Source organism: Selaginella moellendorffii, unplaced genomic scaffold (assembly GCF_000143415.4).
Source record: "Selaginella moellendorffii unplaced genomic scaffold, v1.0 SELMOscaffold_46, whole genome shotgun sequence".
NCBI classification, from domain to species: domain Eukaryota; kingdom Viridiplantae; phylum Streptophyta; class Lycopodiopsida; order Selaginellales; family Selaginellaceae; genus Selaginella; species Selaginella moellendorffii.
Window position 1 is genome coordinate 1,130,365 of NW_003314307.1, and position 16,992 is coordinate 1,147,356.

At 42.1% G+C, this 16,992-nt stretch overlaps 4 protein-coding genes across 4 annotated transcripts; 2 read left to right on the top strand and 2 right to left on the bottom strand.

Moving 5' to 3' along the window:
- The first annotated feature begins 2,614 nt into the window (after positions 1-2,614).
- LOC112350148 (pentatricopeptide repeat-containing protein DOT4, chloroplastic-like) lies at positions 2,615-4,887 on the top strand. Its single transcript, XM_024685838.1, has one exon. It carries the CDS (start codon positions 2,622-2,624, stop codon positions 4,809-4,811), a length of 2,190 nt encoding a protein of 729 aa, XP_024541606.1. The 5' UTR covers positions 2,615-2,621; the 3' UTR covers positions 4,812-4,887.
- Positions 4,835-5,901, bottom strand: LOC9657606 (peptidyl-prolyl cis-trans isomerase CYP28, chloroplastic). Its single transcript, XM_024685839.1, has 3 exons — positions 5,249-5,901; positions 5,111-5,170; positions 4,835-5,049 (listed from the first exon to the last, which is right to left on the bottom strand). The coding sequence occupies exons 1-3, from the start codon at positions 5,832-5,834 to the stop codon at positions 4,871-4,873; spliced, it is 825 nt and encodes a 274-aa protein (XP_024541607.1). The 5' UTR covers positions 5,835-5,901; the 3' UTR covers positions 4,835-4,870.
- LOC9657607 (TVP38/TMEM64 family membrane protein slr0305) lies at positions 5,882-7,145 on the top strand. The gene is made up of 4 exons (XM_002980799.2): positions 5,882-6,088; positions 6,202-6,441; positions 6,541-6,758; positions 6,817-7,145. Exons 1-4 carry the CDS (start codon positions 5,897-5,899, stop codon positions 7,055-7,057), a joined length of 891 nt encoding a protein of 296 aa, XP_002980845.2. The 5' UTR covers positions 5,882-5,896; the 3' UTR covers positions 7,058-7,145.
- LOC9657020 (uncharacterized protein At2g39795, mitochondrial) lies at positions 6,754-8,033 on the bottom strand. The gene is made up of 3 exons (XM_002980901.2): positions 7,760-8,033; positions 7,353-7,705; positions 6,754-7,290 (listed from the first exon to the last, which is right to left on the bottom strand). Exons 1-3 carry the CDS (start codon positions 7,991-7,993, stop codon positions 7,122-7,124), a joined length of 756 nt encoding a protein of 251 aa, XP_002980947.2. The 5' UTR covers positions 7,994-8,033; the 3' UTR covers positions 6,754-7,121.
- Positions 8,034-16,992: the final 8,959 nt, after the last annotated feature.

Here is a 16,992-nt window from a genome sequence, read left to right on the forward strand (position 1 = left end):
GGAAGTCAACTATGAACTTGTGAAGTGCAACTTTCCACAGGTGCTAAAGTGTGATTTGCAAAGGTCTTTAGCACCTTGGAATACTTCTGGATTTAGAGATTTGTTTATTGAGCAAGAGTGAAGGAGAGAATGTTTATGGCTGAGCTAAAGTCAGCAAGCACATTAATGCCTAAAATTGTCACTAGAACTATGAATGTGTTAGGATCAAGAGCCATTTTGGCATTGAAAATAGGAATAAGAGCCATGTCTAGGCCTGGAGAGGGTGCTATTCCACTAAGAGCTCATATTAAGACCTCAAGCTGCTTAAGCAAAGCCAGAAATTGGTGGGAAAGAGCACCAAATGTTGTCATGATTGGAGTTGCCATGACTTGGTCAATAAGATTGCTTGGGTGATTTGATATCAAAGGAGACCCTCCTAATTATGTGTTGGTGAAGTTTGGCACACATGCAAAAAGTGGAACCTAAGATATTAATAAGGACTTTGGCAATGTTGCAAATGCCTCCAAGAAGGGCAATTTGTGAGTAGTGAGAACTGGAGGGGAAACAACTACTAGAGCTAATGCTAGTGTGGTTTCCAATTCATCTGCTGCTGTTTATGCCTTCCTCTGATCTTGGGTAGCCACCTTTGCTGTTAGCTCCTCTACCACATAGATTGTATTCATTGGGAATTTGCTATGATCATTTGCCGATGGTGTTTCAAGGGCACATGTCTCATGGTACTCTATGAAGGTGTTCAAGGCTATGTTTTCCACAAATAACTGTCATTGGAGTCTTTGCTCATGTGGCATTTGTCTTTGTTGACACAATTATGGACATAGCTTCGGATATAATTGCCAAGAACTAACTATGCTGTGTGATTAAACCTTGCACTCCTCATTCCAATGGGGCTGTCACTATGGGTGGTCCTATGCAACCATCTTTAGTGCTCAAAGTTCCTTCATGAGTTTGCTTTATTGCTTTTGTTGTTTCTGAAGGATTGCCTTGTACTCTTTAAAGTCAGCCAAAGTAGACTCAATTGTAGTGGTTATCTTCTCAATGATTGGTTGTGGTGCTATGACACAAGTAGAGGCACAGGGACAAACTATTAGGGGTCCTTGAACAAGCTCCTCAATGAGTTCATAAAACATTTCCAACTCAAACTCTATGACATGTGTGTTAGTCATTGTGGCATTGCTAGTGGCAGCACTTGGCAACTTTCTTATGGAGCCTAGGTTTGAGGCTTTGTACAAAGGCTATATAAGTGATTAATTTTTTCATTCTACTTTAGTCACTTAATCACACATTTGACCATTTGGAGGAGTCTTATTTTCGATTTAAGGACTTGTGTAAGCCACAAATTTTTCCTTTTTAATTTGCTAGCTTACTTTGTTTATTTGACCACCTCTACCTTGGCATTAGTTAAATTCCCTTGCCAAATTTCCCACCTATTGTACTAGCTTTTACTTGGTTTTAACTACTCACTACACAAGCAATATAATGTTAACCATCCATCTATAGATTCCCAAACTCTTTCTTCATCCCCCTCCCCAAGTTATATTAGACTTAAGGTTTAATTATACTCCCCACAGGCACAAATATCCAACCACACCAAACCTCAAAGTTCCTAACATCCTTTAGTACAACAAAACTTGATTATGGGACCCTTTAAATCCCAAGCCTTGAGTGCATCTCTTACTTCGGGACCTTAGGGGAAACACCATGGCATAATAGTCTGGTATAAATACCTTTATTCACCCACTTCCATCTTGAAGGAAAAATTAAAGCCCTTAAGAAGGGGTAAGAATAAATGAGCTACATAGTACTCAAGTGGGGTACCACTCTACATGAGTTAGAAAGATTATGGTTGGTTTCCCTTCCGAAAGTGGGAGTTCTTCTTGAGCATTTCCTTAGGTGGCTTCTCTGATATCACTTGAGTTTTTGCTCACTCCTGCCCCTAATCCGTAATCTCAACCTCAAATTAGTTTAAAATCACTATTGAAAAATTCTTTCAAGACTGATTCTTAGACCTCATTATCATTATTATACTTTTGGAACCCTCTATAGCACCCCCACCCCCCCCCCCCCCCGGGAGATGATCACTTTAGGCTTTTACCCCATGAACTATATTAGTATTTAGACTCAATCTCAAATTCGGGTAACCATGCGTTATTACATGCAACACGTAGCAATTTATTTTGTCTAGAAGTATATTAAATATATTCATATTCTGCATCTAATAAATAAAAATAATTTATTGTTAACAATTTTTTTTTCACTTTTTTTTGAGTTGGGTATTAGATTTCTTAAAATCTTAGTATTCTAAATATACTCCTAAGTAGTGCTTTGCATCTAATATCTTTTTTAATAATATTTACTAAGTAATACTTCTTTTTCACTTTGGGAATATAGTAGTGTTTTACTATCTTTTATAGTGTGTTTATATATATATATATATATATATATATATATATATATATATATATCTCAAAAGGAAAACATTATATAATTATTGATTTTTGTACTCATTCAACACAAAGATTAATTTGTGTTTAAAGATGCTTATATTTGTTGCCATAGGCTATACATTTGGCATCTTGGAAATTCTCAAAAAAAAACCAACCCTAGAAGACTCAAGATCTTAAATGTCACTGTGGCACGAGAACACAGTAGTGGCGAGCTACAATGAGATTTGCGAGGCTGGAGCAAAGCCCACCATTTCCATCACCGCCATCATCTCGGCTCTCAAGGCATGCGGCAACAATGGAGACCTCGACGCTGGTAAGAGACTCCACTCCAGCCTCCTCCTCCACCGCCATAGCTGCGAGCTCCACACCAAAGTCTCTAACACTCTGGTCCGAATGTACGCAAAGTGTGGGAGCCTGGACGATGCTCACCGCGTGTTTGATTCAATGCCCAGCCACGATGTTGTGTCGTGGAACTCTCTCATGTTTGGCTATGCCCAGATTGGAGATGCCCACTCGGCTCTTCACCTCCTCTCGACCATGCAATCGCGGAACATAGAGCCCAATTCTCTCAGCTACGTCGCGGTTCTCAAGGCCCTCTGTGCAAGCTTGGAGATTCATAGCGAGAAAGAAGAACTGGAAGAAACCATCCAAGCTGACGAGATTCAAGGAAAGTTTCTTGGAGTATCATATGATCTTCGGTGGTTTCTAGACAAGGGAGTGTTCGTTCACTTGGCAGTAGCGAGGAGAGGATTCGCGATGGACTTGATACTTCTCAATTCCTTGATCCATATGTATGCAAGGTGTGGGAGCTTGCGAGAGGCGCAGCGAGTTTTTGATCGAATGCAATACCACGACGTGATCTCGTGGACGTCTCTCATCTCCGGCTATGGCGAGACTGGCGAGCTCGATCTGGTTTTGCGCTTGCTATCGCTCATGCAAGTCGAAGGGATCGCTCCCAACTCCGTGACTTACGCCGCGGGTTTCAAGGCTTGCTCAACGAGTGCCGAGAGAGAACGAGGCGTGCTTCTAGCCGGGAAGGTCGTGAAAGTGGTGTCGCTGCGAAAGGCCAAGCTCCTCCACTCTCAAGTAGCGAAATCCCGGCTCGAGATGGAGATGCTCGTCGCAAACTCGCTGCTGAGGATGTACGCCAAGTGTGGGAGCTTGGAGGAGATGAGGGGAGTCTTCGATAGGATGGCTGCTCGAGATCTCGTATCTTGGAACTGTGTGATCCTTGGCTATGCCGAGTGTGGCGAGGGCCGAGCTGCGCTAGAGCTCTTCTCGGAGATGGCATTGATTCCAGTCGTCCCGGATGCTCGGACTTTCGTGGCCGCTCTCAAGGCCTGTGCAAGCTTCGATGGTAGCAGCGATGGAGTGAAAGCTCTGTGCTTGGAAAAGGGAATGGAGATCCACTCGCAAATCGTCCAGAGGAGCCATGGAGGCGAGCTCGAGGCAAAGGTGGCGAATAGCCTCGTCAACATGTACGCCAAGTGTGGAAGCTTGCAAAGCGCTCGAGAGGTGTTTGAGAGGATGCCGAGCCGCACGGTCGTGTCCTGGAACGCTCTCATCTTCGGCTACGCCGAGAGTGGCGATGCGAGGCTGGCGGTGGAGCTCTTCTGCCGGATGAAACGCGAGAGCACCGTGAGAGCCGACACTCTAACTTTCGCCGCGGTGCTCAAGGCCTGTGGAAGCCTGGGGGACCTGGAAACCGGGAGGAAGATCCACGCCGAGGAGATTGGATCAGTCCACAGGCACGATCCCGTCGTTGGGAGCTCGCTCGTCAGCTTCTATGGCAAGTGCGGGAGCGTGGACGAAGCTCGCCAAGTCTTCCACTCCATGGATCGAGGCAGCAAGGATCTGGTGACTTGGAACTCGCTGCTGGAAGCTCACAGCCACGCGGGAGACACGAGCAGCGTGTTGGATCTCTTCGAGCAAATGCTGCGCGAGCGTGTCCAAGTGAACGGCGTGACTTTCCTCTCGCTGCTCACGGCTTGCAGCCACGCGGGGCTGGTCGACAAAGGCCGGGAGTTCTTCGAGCTCATGAGCACCAAGTTCGGGATCTCTCCAAACATGTTGCACTACACCTGCCTGGTGGATCTCCTGGCCCGTGCAAACCATCTGGACGAGGCGGTGGCGGTGGTGGAGAGGATGCCTTTCGAGCCCGACTCCACAGTGTGGGCCTCGGTGCTGGGAGCGTCGGAGAAGTGGAGAAACGTGAGCATCGCGGAGATGGCGTTCGACTCGATGATCAAGCTGAACGACAGGGACGCTGGAGCCTACGTTGTCATGGCCAACGTGTATAGAAGAGCTGGAATGGTGGACCAAAGCTGCAAAGTTCTCGAGCGAGCTGGCGGAAGGGCTGGGAGCTAGCAGTTCACCTCAAAGTACTCGTGTATCAAACATCGAGAGAGCTCTGTTGATTGAAACTCTTATCGGAGTTCCTCTCCACAGCTAGTGATGAGCACAGGCTTGACGGGCCTGTACCAAGAACTCCTGGCATTGCTAGCACGGACGTCGCCCAAGATCTGGGCGATGTTGTTAAACTCGCGGACTCGGTCGCTGGGTTTGAAAGTCGGCATGGCTGCGATCGATGCCACAATATCAATCCCTGCAAAGAAAATTGCCACCTCACCGAGCCCAAGAGATGAGAGAAAAAAAAAGAGTTTTACCTTGAAGAACAGTTCCAAACACGATGTTTCGATTGTCCAGGTCGGGAGCTGGGCCTGGGCCTGGCGAAGAACACAAGAGCAAAGAAACCGAGATGGAAGATCGATCTCAATGAAAGGAAGAGAAGAAGATTATCGTGCCTGTGGTGATCATGAACTGGACGTTGCGATAATCCGGATTGAGCCGGATGGATTCGTCGTCGTCGTTCTCGGCCAGGCACAGCGACACCGTTCCTGGACGGCTGTGGCGGAGGAGGAAAGATCTGGGACTGACCGTGTCGGGGTTGGATTCCAGATAATCTGGCGATGGCGGAGAAACCTCGCCCTTCTCTTTGGATCCCTGGTGCCCGGCTTGGATGTAGCGGCCCTGGATCACTTTGTGGAAGACCGTGCCTTGGTAGGAGCTCCCCGCCGCGCCGGTGGCCATGGCCTTGATCAATCGGGTTGTGTGTGGCACTTGATTGCCGTAGAGGCCGATCACGACACGGCCAAGGGGCTGCGAATCGGAATCGCTGCACGTCGGCCGGCCCCCCGCGGGCGTGTTGCTGCTCTGGCATAGCCCCAGATTGAAGAACACTCGATCGGTGATGCTCGTGTCAACAAGATCGAACGAAGGAGTGGCGGAGGCGGCAAGAGTCGACGATGCCGCGGCAGCTGTGGCGGCGAGCAAGGCGATGCGTCTGCCGCATTGGTAATCGCAGCAGGAAGGCGGCGAAAGAATCACCATCTAGTTCCTTCTAGAGAAGTATTTTTTAGGGTTCTTCCAAGAACCACTCCCCGAGAAGAAGAATGGGGGAGGCCCGGCGAATGGAAGAGGCTGAGATCGACGAATTCGAGGTCGTGGATCTGGTGCCCGCACCGCTGCTGCCCAGACACAGGAAGACGAAAAGGCGGTGGATCAAGATCATCGGAATCGCTGCTCTCGGCGTAGCTCTAAGCATCGTGTTTGCGATCTGGATCCTGCCGCTGCTGCTCGACAAGGTCAGTCTCTTCCATCGACCGAGTCCTACGGTCGATCCGGCCCGAAATTTCGGTCTTCTTCTCTCACGGCAGGGGAAATTTCTTCTAAAACCTCTTCTTTCTCCTCTCGCCAGATCGTAATCCCGGTGCTGGTGTGGGTAGCGTCACGATTCAAGCGGCATCAGCTGGCCCTGGTGCTCATGGCGGCTCTCTCCATCTTCCCGGTCTTGCTCATTCCATCCGGGCCGCCGATGTGGTTGTCCGGCATCATCTTTGGCTATGGAATCGGCTTCATTATCATCATGGTTGGCACGACCATCGGCCAAACGCTCCCATACTTCGTCGGCCACTACCTCTTCCATCACCGCATCCAAGTAAGCAACCATTTCATTTTCTTCTGTTTGCTCTTCGTCTTTGTCAAGCATTGTTTTTCATTATCTTTTCGATTGATCTAAACTTTCCTGGCTTGGCAGGAATGGCTTTCAAAGTGGCCACGAAAGGCTGCCGTGCTCAGAGCTGCTGAATCCGGTGGCTGGTTCCACCAGTTCCGCACTGTGACGCTCCTCCGAGTCGCCCCGATCCCTTACACGCTCTTCAACTACGCCATCGCCGCGACCAACATCGAGTTCTGGCCTTACATCGCCGGCTCCATCGCTGGAATGGTCCCAGAAGCCTTCATCACCATCTACAGGTAAAAAGCTCTCACTTTTCGTTTACGTGTCAAGGATCTAACAAGCTTTTCTTCGCAGTGGGAGGCTGCTCAAGAGTTTGGCCGACGCCAAGCACGCCAAGCGACACATGAACGCTGTGGAGATCACCTACAACGTCGTGGGCTTCTGCGTGGCACTGGCAGCCGGGATCTCACTCACGGCCTACGGCCGGAGAGCTCTCCAAGAGATGGAACTCAAAGCCGAGCAACAACTTCCGACCTCGCCCAGCCTCCAACTAGAGAGCGTGGAGCTGGATCCCCAGCGTCGCCCTCTTTCTTAAGAACAACAAAAATCAGGCAAGAACTACCTAAGAAAATCTGTTTCATACGGTGAGCGCTATGATACTACTTGGCCTCCTTTTTCACGAACTTCTCAATCTTCTCCAGCCAACGAATGTACTCCTGGCGTTCCTTCTCCGGCATGTAGTTGACAAGGAAGTTACACAGCTCCTCGTTGATGCCTCGGGCCTCCAGGTACTTGGTAAACTGCTTCTGGAGGTTCTCATCCAATTCCCTGGAAACGAAAACGTTCGCAGCAGATCAAACGACCAAGACCACCAAGATCGAGGGACTTACCCGAAGACTGGGCCGGTGTAAGCAAGCTCGTCGTCCTTGCTCGACTCGTCATCCAGATACGAGATCTTCTCGATCTCGATCTCGCCCTGCGAGCACGTACAGCTTATCTCCAGCGACGGGCCATCGCCTCCCTTGGCGATGGTGACCACCATATGGATCTCCTCCTGGGAAACTGGAGTGTCGGGCTCGTCCTCCTCGCTCTCCTCTTCCTCCTCCGGCTCATCGTAAGGCGAGACGCGGAACAGGCACGTCACTGCGATGTCCTCCGAGTTGTAGGAGCGGCGGAGGATCACCTCTTGCCTCCCGCTCTCGTTGTGGAGCGTGAAAGGCGACGGTGGCTTCACCTTGATATCCTAGAGCAAGAACACAAGGAAAGATAACGCACGGAAGACAAACAGTTTGCTCACCTCGCCTTCGTTCTCGCCTTTCTCGTGCTCAATCTCCGACTTGAGAACCTTCAAGAGGCCACTGTCGCCGGAAGAGGATTTGGAGCCAAAAGCTCGGACTGACGATGACGATGCTAGCGCTGCGAGCGGGATGGAACGGGTGAGGGCGAGCGAGTGCCTGGGAGCTGCCACTGCGGGAAGAAATCTCGCAACGGCATAGCTTCCGAGGCGTCGCCCAAGAACACGTGACGCCATAGCCGAAAAGCCCTAAGCCCTAAACCCTTAGGGCCGGCATAGCTTTATACATTTTCCTGGGTAAGTGATTTCTTGGCCTTTGAACTTCGTCCCACAGCCGGTTAGTAGTCCTGGATTGTGAATTTTAATGCGAAAGTCTCATGGCAATAGCTTTTGGGTCATGGGAATTGTCTCCAAAAGAGTATACTTTGAAGTGAGAGGTCTTCAAATTTGCAAGAGAAGAATCCATGGAAGATTGTGCTAGAGCATAAGAATTCAAGTTGAGAGCACAAGAATGCATGGAGTGAGAGACTAGATGGGTAAGTTCTTTGGTTGGTGGGTGGTATAAACATCTTTTGGATGCAAAGACTGGGTGGCTATGGTGTTTTTTTTATTATTTTCTTTATCAAATAATAATACATAATTATAAAATGTATTTTGGAAGATTATAAGTTTTGGTTGAACACTAACTGGTGCTCATTGATCTTAGAGATATGCTAGTATATGTTAATGATGGTTTATTAGCACCAACATGCTACATCACTTAATAGTTATATATGTCTTCCATGGTAATTCTATATCTGTTATTATAAATTTTTGCATATAATATCAAGATGTGTGCAAATTTCCTATTTGAATTGGTTATATACAACTTGATGGGGCTTTTCTTAGAATTTGTATTAATACATCATTATTAGCTCTAATTTCCTCACTTGGTGGATTGAATTCTATGTTTGCTAGATGTAGTAGTTAATTTGATTGCACAATTCCTTATTCAAATGGTAGGTTTTGCAGCAGAGAGTGAATCAAAATCCTAACCTGGGTTCTAATGTTATTAAAGTGTTAATACAATGACTCAACATTCAATAGTCCTTTCTGCCTTCTTATCATCCTAAAACAGATGGCTTTGTTGATGGCTTAAATGGACATTCAAAGGAATGATTGTGGAGTATATATGCACCTGTAACATTTGAAATGAAATTTTATTTGCACTTTTCTTAAATGTCTATGACGTGCACAATCTTTCTTTTTATACTAAGAGTTTAGACCTTTTGTACCTTTATTTCAACTTTGTAATGCTCATGTTCAAAGAAAACACGATCTCCAAAATAGTATCTCCTTTACAGAGCTACAAATGTAGGAGACTTGGTGTAAAAGCTCACTATTGAAAAGCTCCATGCTCACTTTCAATTCCCAAACTACCCTTGCCACACTACCACATAATCTGTCTACCAGCTCCATGCCCTGCTCCAATATGATTGACAACCCCAGCATGATCAGTATACACAATGGCTCCACTGCGGCTGGCGCACATGAGCTTGAGGACTGCTCTCCACTTCTTCCTCTTCACCTGCGCCATCAGCAGGATCCGCTAGAGATTGGGGCTCCTCTAAGTTGCAAGCTTGCGACAGTTGATAGTGATGGAGATTTCTTGTAGGCACTCGTTGATCAGCTCCCCAAGAAATCACAGTGGGCAGCAAGCAGTGGTGAGGGCTTCCTTGCTGGTCTGAGCCCTTTGTGCCAAGTATCACTGCTCTTCTGCAGAATGCTAAGTATATGCATCTGCAATTCAAAACAAAATTTCTAAAAGTCAAACACTTTGTTCGCTTAAACTATGTAGTTATGATTTCATAACACATCAAAAACACAAAAATCTGGTGCATTTATAGCAATGACAAGATTTATAGTTTCTGATGATATATACCATAGTTGTGCCTCTTGGAGAAGACTCTTCAAGTCCTTGATAAGTGCCAAGCAATTTCCAACTAGCCAGAACCTTAGTTGATTAAGCATCTACGTTCTTTCCTTGGCCTCTACAATTATCTGTGTAAATTTGTTGAAAATTATGCATCTATAGCTGCATCACTCACTGATATTTTATATTTTCAAGCTTTCTACCAGGTTTTTCCTTAAACTAAAAACTCTCTCCCACAATGAGCCAAAGATTGTCGCTTTCTGAACTTGTGTGGCGTTTTTTAGTAAAGCCGCTTAACATGGTGGTTTAGTTAATGCCATACATGCCAAGATGTGGCCAACTAGGACAGAGGCAACAATAGAGTTTAGCTAGAGTTTAGAGTTTAGTTTAGAGCTAAACCGGATTTGCGACAGCTTTGGTTCTTGCAAACAAACTTAATGATTAAGAATGTAGCTATATTAAAATGAATATCCAATTTGTAAAGTTTGGCTAGAGCTCATTTCTGTTATAAGCTAGATCTTCACTCTAGTTATTATCTAGTGGCTAATGAAGATTACTTTAAAACACAATTATGCCATTTGGTTTGTGCAATGTGCTTGCAACAAATGGATCCACTTGTCTGGCTTGAGCCCTATCTTCACCAACCTCTCACCCACTTGCCTCTAAGCTTGTCTAGTATGGCTACAGCAGCTCCCAAGCCCTTCTAGTAACAAGGATGCTGCAGCCTCCACACTCCAGCTCCTATCATCTCTGAGAACACTAGCCATCTGCAATCATATAGAGATTCCGCCACCCAGATCACAAAAAAAAGTGGCAAGCTTCTTTGTCCATCCAGATTGTGTTGGGCTGCTACAGCTTGTGATTGACTATAAAAAGCTTGGGAGCACCCTGTTTCTACATCCAATCTTGAGCCTAAAGAGATACCTCACTAGGAACACTCTCCTCTCTAAGGTGGAAACTTCTCCAATGCTCATGGTTGTCTAAGGGGTGTATCCCTAAACTTTAAACTCTCACCTTTTATTTTCTTCCAGGACCAAGATTCCCTTACTGCTTGATTGTCCTTGTGTGAGATTCTCGTATCCAGATTCCTAATATTCTGCCATTGTCCTATGAATGTGATTTTGCATTGAGCCATACCCCCTAGAAAACCAGCACCTTAATTCTCTCTACTCACCTCTTAAAATCTTAAAATTAGATAAACTGAGACAATAACAACATTACAACATATTGAGCAAACAAATTTAGTTTGTTTTCCAAATTCTTTAATACACAAATGATATATCAAACTTTTTTTATAGTGAAAGAGACTATATTAAGTACCAGATCACAAGTTTATAAAGCTCGACTATGATATTCAACAATATAGCAATTATATTATTACTATATTCTCTTATGTGGAAAATATTTTATGTAAAAAGATACACATTAGCATATTGATTTTATAAATTAAATATTGCAAAAACATAGCAAAAAATGTTATACTTTAATATTATTTATATTCAAAACTAATCAAAGGAAAGAATTTATGAAAATATACAATTCTAAATCTCTTTTACATGGTATTGTGTAGTTGTGCATTTAACTTGGATGCACACTATTGAAACTATAGCACACCTTCCAGTTTAGCAATAAAATTTAATAATTCCACATATGGTGTATTTTATAGATTTTATTTCTAATTTTAAAATATACTAAGTTCAATAGTTTATATTTTAAAAGAAAAATGTTATATATATATATATACACACTTAAAACAATATGAATACAAAATAAAATTTGAAATAAATTATATTATTTAAACAGAGCTTGACATAATTTTAGCATGCTGGTGGCCTTATTGATACCTTATTGATTACTCTAGTATAGAATTTGGGCTTAAACACAATCTGGAATGAGTTCTTGAAGGCTTCACTTGTAGTGAAAAGAGCTTTGAGCAATCCTCTATATCCCAAGAGATCTAAGTTCATATGCATTAAGTTTGTTGATGGTTTTTGTATTCTTGTTGGAATGCATGCCAAGCTTGTAAACTATCACCATATTAGCTTCTAAATTGTCAACTTGGATCATTGTCATAACCTTGCAATTCTTTAAGACTTTTCAAATGTCTTTTTAACAACTCATAGCACAGATCATCATCATCAGCAAAGATGTGTTCCTCAACTTCAATATCATTTCATATCAGCTTGAGTATTCCCATGATCATTCTTTGCAACATTACTCCATCCAGTTGAGGTGAGTAGCTTTGGTTGGAGTTCACAAAGTAACGTCTTTTGGTTCCACTTACACTTCAGGTAAGGAGTGAAGAAATAAAAGCACAAAACAACATTAGAATAGTCTTAGAACATCCAAAATCTTAATGCTAAAATCTGTACATAAAATAAAGCCAAACAAATATTAATGTTATTTCAACATACTATGGTTTAACATATCCACTACCTAGCATAGTATGGAGCTTGAGCTTAGAACCAAACTAAACACAAAACAAGAATAAACATACTTAATGGGGAGTTAAATAATGTCTCAAGTGGTTGGCCATGCCTTTCACCTACTATAGTGCACCTAAATTTAAAAATAAACTTCAAGTTTATTACATTATAAAATGAGTGTTTAATATATACTCAAATCCCTTATAAGCACCAACTTTTTATATTTAGTTTTTATATATAAAATATTGGAGGATTAGCCTATTGGACGTCATACCAAACCTCAAAAACTTGTGGTCCAATTTGCTGTAACACCTGATATGGTCCTTTCTACTGAGCAAGGAGCCCCTTAGATAAACCACATACCGTAAGATGGGGAGAATGGACTAACACCAAGTTATCCACTTTGTACTCCGTAGGTGGACGATAATGGGAATTGTAACGCTGTTATTGTTCCACTTGTATATAGCTTAAGTGTTTGGCAAACTCTATTTAGACAAGTGGAAGAATGTTTGTCAAATACTAATCCCATGACCTAGTATCAGCAGCTCGTGGTAATTGCAAAGGTAAACCCAACTCTATTGGTAATATTGGATCATAACCATATAAGAGTTTATATAGTGAAGCACCAACAGAACTCTGTACCCATGTGACATAATGTATATCGAAGAAATGGCAAATAACCATCCTAATTCAAATGCTGAAAGTTCATGTACTTCACAATCATTTCTTTGAATGTCCAAACGAGCTATTCCACCAAACCATCTGAATATAGATAATAAACACTCATGAAAGTGTGGTGTATCCCCAATCAAGACATTAAAATATAAAATGCCTCAACCATAAATACGGGATGATTATCCGAAAGAATCCACTCTGGACAAGAATGCTAAAACACTACTCGATTGAGGAGGAAGTATTTAACAGTAGTTGTAAAAACACTAACAAGAGCATCAACTTCCACTCAACGAGTCAAATAGTCAGAAACAATAATAATATATCCATTACTAGTAGTTGACCATGGAAAAAGTCCCATAAGATCAAACGCCACAAACTCAAATAAGTGGGAAACTACAATTAACTCCAATTGTCCTTCTGTGGCATGAGGGGGAGTATTACGAGCTTAGCACCAAACACTGCTACACATATATCGGATAATATCATGTCACATCTTTGGCCAATAGAAATACTTGCATAGCTTTTCGGTTACACGACAATGTCTTATATACCCACCTAGAATAGAAAAATCATGGTAAGTATAGAGAAATTGTGCAATAAAAACAAAAGGCACCACCAACCTTAAATGATCATCAGGATCTATCCCCACAAAATAAAGAAGGTCGTTTTCAAGACGATATTAAGAATATAAATGCCGGAATAGTAAGTTATCAGTGAGTGATATAGAATTCTCAAACCCATCTTAAAGCCTTCAAATCCATAGCTTAATCTTTTGAGCTTCGAAAATCTCATCAAGAGAAGGTAAATCTTGCTTTACACTTTGTGAACACAAGTATAACAACTGCTGACGGTACAGAATCCTCATATAGAAAATTCACAGATGCTAGAACAACAAGCTCGTCAGAAACATGAGAAGAGAGTGAAGAAGGAAGAGGAGCTCAAAAAAGGGCATCAGCATTAGCCATAGAACTCCCTGGGGATAAATAATATCAAAATCATATATCTAAAGCTTTAAAGCCTATCGAGTAGTACAACCAACCAAGTTCTTTTGTTTCAATAATAAAGTAATGGCAACATAATCACCTTTTAGTAACATTCGAGAACTATGTAGTTATGCATGAAGTTTCTCAAAACTAAACTACTGCTAAACACTCTTTCTCTATCATGGAGTAGTTTACCTCAACTGGTTGTAATGTATAATTTATATATACAATGGGATGGCACTGACAAAGCACATTTAGGTTCTCTTGCATCAACACACCTCCAAGATCAATATTAGAAGCATCTATGCGGAAAATGAAAGTTCAAGTGTAATTAAAATATGCCAATACCAGAGGAGTCATCAATAGCTCTTTGAGATCCATGAATGCCCGCTCATAATCCGGAGACCAGATGAAAAAAGATATTAATAACTTCAGTAACACTCGCAACGGTGTAGTGGGATTAGAAAGATGATCCACAAAATGATCAAAATACTGCACCTTGCCTAGGAAACACTACATATCATTCACACATTTCAGAGTAGGGAACTTTAGAATAGCTACAAGTTAATCAGGATCAACTTGCAAACCCTCACAAAGAAATACAGTACCTAAGATAAGTTGTGTTTTTAGACCTAAACACGCACTTCGACCACTTCAGCTTTAAACCAACATTTCATAACCGATTCAACACTTTAAAAACATCATGTACATGCTCCTCCCACGTCCCCTTTAAGTGGATCAAGACATTATCAATGAAGTTAGTAGTCACTTTAGGCATATTGCAAAAAACCTCGTCTATTATTTGCTAGAAAGTTGCTGGAGCATTGTTCAAATTAAACAGCATCACCAAGAACTTATACAAACCAAACAGTGTATAAAAAACAATTTTAGGAATATCTTCTTCAACCATCAATACTTACTAATACCCAAAAGCAAGATCTAGTTTGGTGAACTAATGACTTCTCCCCAGATAATCCAAGAGATCAGTAGTGTGAGGAAGATGGTACACATCCGGGATTATCACTTCATTTAATGTGATAGTCAATGCAGAAATGAATACTCCCATTAAGCTTTATCATACAATGAGGTTCACATACTTAAGGACTTTGTGACTTCCAAATAACACCCTTCTCTAACATCTCTTTGACATTTGCACATAAAATTTTGATCTCTTTGGGTGACCGACGATGAATAGGAACCTTGATTGAACGAGCATCCCTGGTTGGAATTAAATGACATGTGGCAATCTTGGCCCCAGACGATAGGTCAAATTCAAAGAGATCGGAATACTTCTTCATGAATCGGTCAACTGCTGTAACACAAAGACTGTCGGGGGGATCAGAAAAGGGAAGAGCAGAACAAGACAGAAACATTGGAGGAAGTAGTGGAGGGACAAAAGTAATGGAAGTAAAGGTAGAAACAAAGGGACGAAGAGATACGGAAGTAAGAAGAATGAATAAAATATAAGGAAGTATAAGACAAAGGGGAGAAACCTCAAAGTCACATTTGGCATGATTACATTATAACCAATCCATACTAAAGATGAGGTCAAAAGCTTGACTCAGCATCACCCATAATGACTACAACCTAAACTTGAAATCAACTAAATCCGCTTCATCCCGTGCATGTATACAACCATTGTTATAAAGAATGAAAACTAGCTCCATTGTACAATACAAGTGTAGACGACAATGTGTGGCAACAAGTCGAGCAATAGAAGATAAACTCAAACTTGTATCAACTAATACAAAGAGAATAATAAAAGACCACTTGTTATGGAAAGTAAACACTAGATAAATTAATGCCGAGTAAACCCTTTGATGATATTCTTGAAAGAAAGATGGAGGGGTCACTGATTTATTTATGCAAGGTCCCTCTATTACTCATGCAACTCTTCGTTTTCCCAGATGCATCTCGATGTCCAAACCTTCCATTACAGCAACACCAACAAGATGTTGTTGATGCCAAGATCTCCATCTAGGAAATGATGGCTACTAATCTGGAAAACACCAACAACACCAAAACTTTATCATACATCTAAAAACGAACATCACGGCCATGACCATGTCCTCGCCCTTGTCCTTAGACTCAAGTAGCAACAATATTAACCTCTATTGAAACAAGACCATCACCCACAAGAAGTGAAATTAGAACATGTATAGCAAAAACTAGAAGATATGATATCTTATAACGTTGTGCCAAGCAAAGAGTATTGTCAGGGTAGCTAAAGCAAGTGCATATACAAGTCTAATAAAATCTTGATGAAGAGTTGGTCACAACATTCTTAGCTTGATTTGCTCTAACATATTTGGCTCTACACGAAGCAAGAGGTTTTAGAAATGAACACCAAATTGCATCACCGACTCAAATGGCCCTTGATAAAGACGATGCAATTGTTGGAAGGCATCATCACAATCGTCGGCATGTCCGAATACGTGTTTGAAGACATTTAGGAGAACACTCTAATCCTCATAAGTGGCTATGCTCAAACCATTGTACCATTGCAACACCATCCCTTGGAAACATATGGGAAATTCATACAAACATGGAGCATCATCCCAAGAATGATATATAGCAATCACTGTGAAGTGATCAAACTAATAGTACACATCATCCCCAGGATTCCCATGAAAAAACTCCGGCCAAACATGAGGATTAGCACCAAGAGTAAGAGGAGCTGTACCATGTGCTGTGAATGCCACTATCAATTGAGTTTAGTTGTTTAATTGCAATCATATAGCATTAAACAATTGCACTAACTGCTACTTTAGAGTCAAAAGAGGAGGAGACTACTGATCTGCCATAAAGATGAGTAAAAAGGAAAGAGCAAAAGAAAAAAAAAAAAAAAAAAAAAAACTAGAAGGAAAAGGAGATCTAGACAATGTAAAGCTAAATTTAAACCAAAATCCTAAAAGGAAAGAACAAAAAAAGGAAATGGAAAAAACTAAACCTAAATAATGCAAAAGCTAAATGTAAACCAAAATCCTAAATCTAAACAATCCTCAAGGACAATCAAAAGTGCCTTTTACTTCCATTAATGTGAGTGTATGGAATATAGAAAATATGCATATCAATTAACAAAAACCTTAATTTATATACAAGAGTGAGTGGTCCAGATTAAAACCAATTTGACAGTTAAAATCCCATTATATTAATATTAGTATATGGCATTGTAGCTATACACTTGAACCTCACAAAACATGTTTATAAATTATAAATACAAAATTAATTTAACTCAAT

Excerpts from the sequence above, each read along its gene's own strand:
- LOC112350148 (XM_024685838.1), top strand. The coding sequence starts at position 2,622 with ATGTCACTGTGGCACGAGAACACAGTAGTGGCGAGCTACAATGAGATT.
- LOC9657606 (XM_024685839.1), bottom strand. The coding sequence starts at position 5,834 with ATGGTGATTCTTTCGCCGCCTTCCTGCTGCGATTACCAATGCGGCAGA. Across the intron at positions 5,171-5,248 it reads CCAGTTCATGATCACCACAG|GCCCAGGCCCAGCTCCCGAC; the intron begins GCACGATAATCT and ends GTTCTTCGCCAG. Across the intron at positions 5,050-5,110 it reads GTTTGGAACTGTTCTTCAAG|GGATTGATATTGTGGCATCG; the intron begins GTAAAACTCTTT and ends TTTTCTTTGCAG.
- LOC9657607 (XM_002980799.2), top strand. The coding sequence starts at position 5,897 with ATGGGGGAGGCCCGGCGAATGGAAGAGGCTGAGATCGACGAATTCGAG. Across the intron at positions 6,442-6,540 it reads TCTTCCATCACCGCATCCAA|GAATGGCTTTCAAAGTGGCC; the intron begins GTAAGCAACCAT and ends CTGGCTTGGCAG. Across the intron at positions 6,759-6,816 it reads GCCTTCATCACCATCTACAG|TGGGAGGCTGCTCAAGAGTT; the intron begins GTAAAAAGCTCT and ends TTTTCTTCGCAG.
- LOC9657020 (XM_002980901.2), bottom strand. The coding sequence starts at position 7,993 with ATGGCGTCACGTGTTCTTGGGCGACGCCTCGGAAGCTATGCCGTTGCG. Across the intron at positions 7,706-7,759 it reads AAGGCGAGAACGAAGGCGAG|GATATCAAGGTGAAGCCACC; the intron begins GTGAGCAAACTG and ends TTCTTGCTCTAG. Across the intron at positions 7,291-7,352 it reads TACACCGGCCCAGTCTTCGG|GGAATTGGATGAGAACCTCC; the intron begins GTAAGTCCCTCG and ends TTTCGTTTCCAG.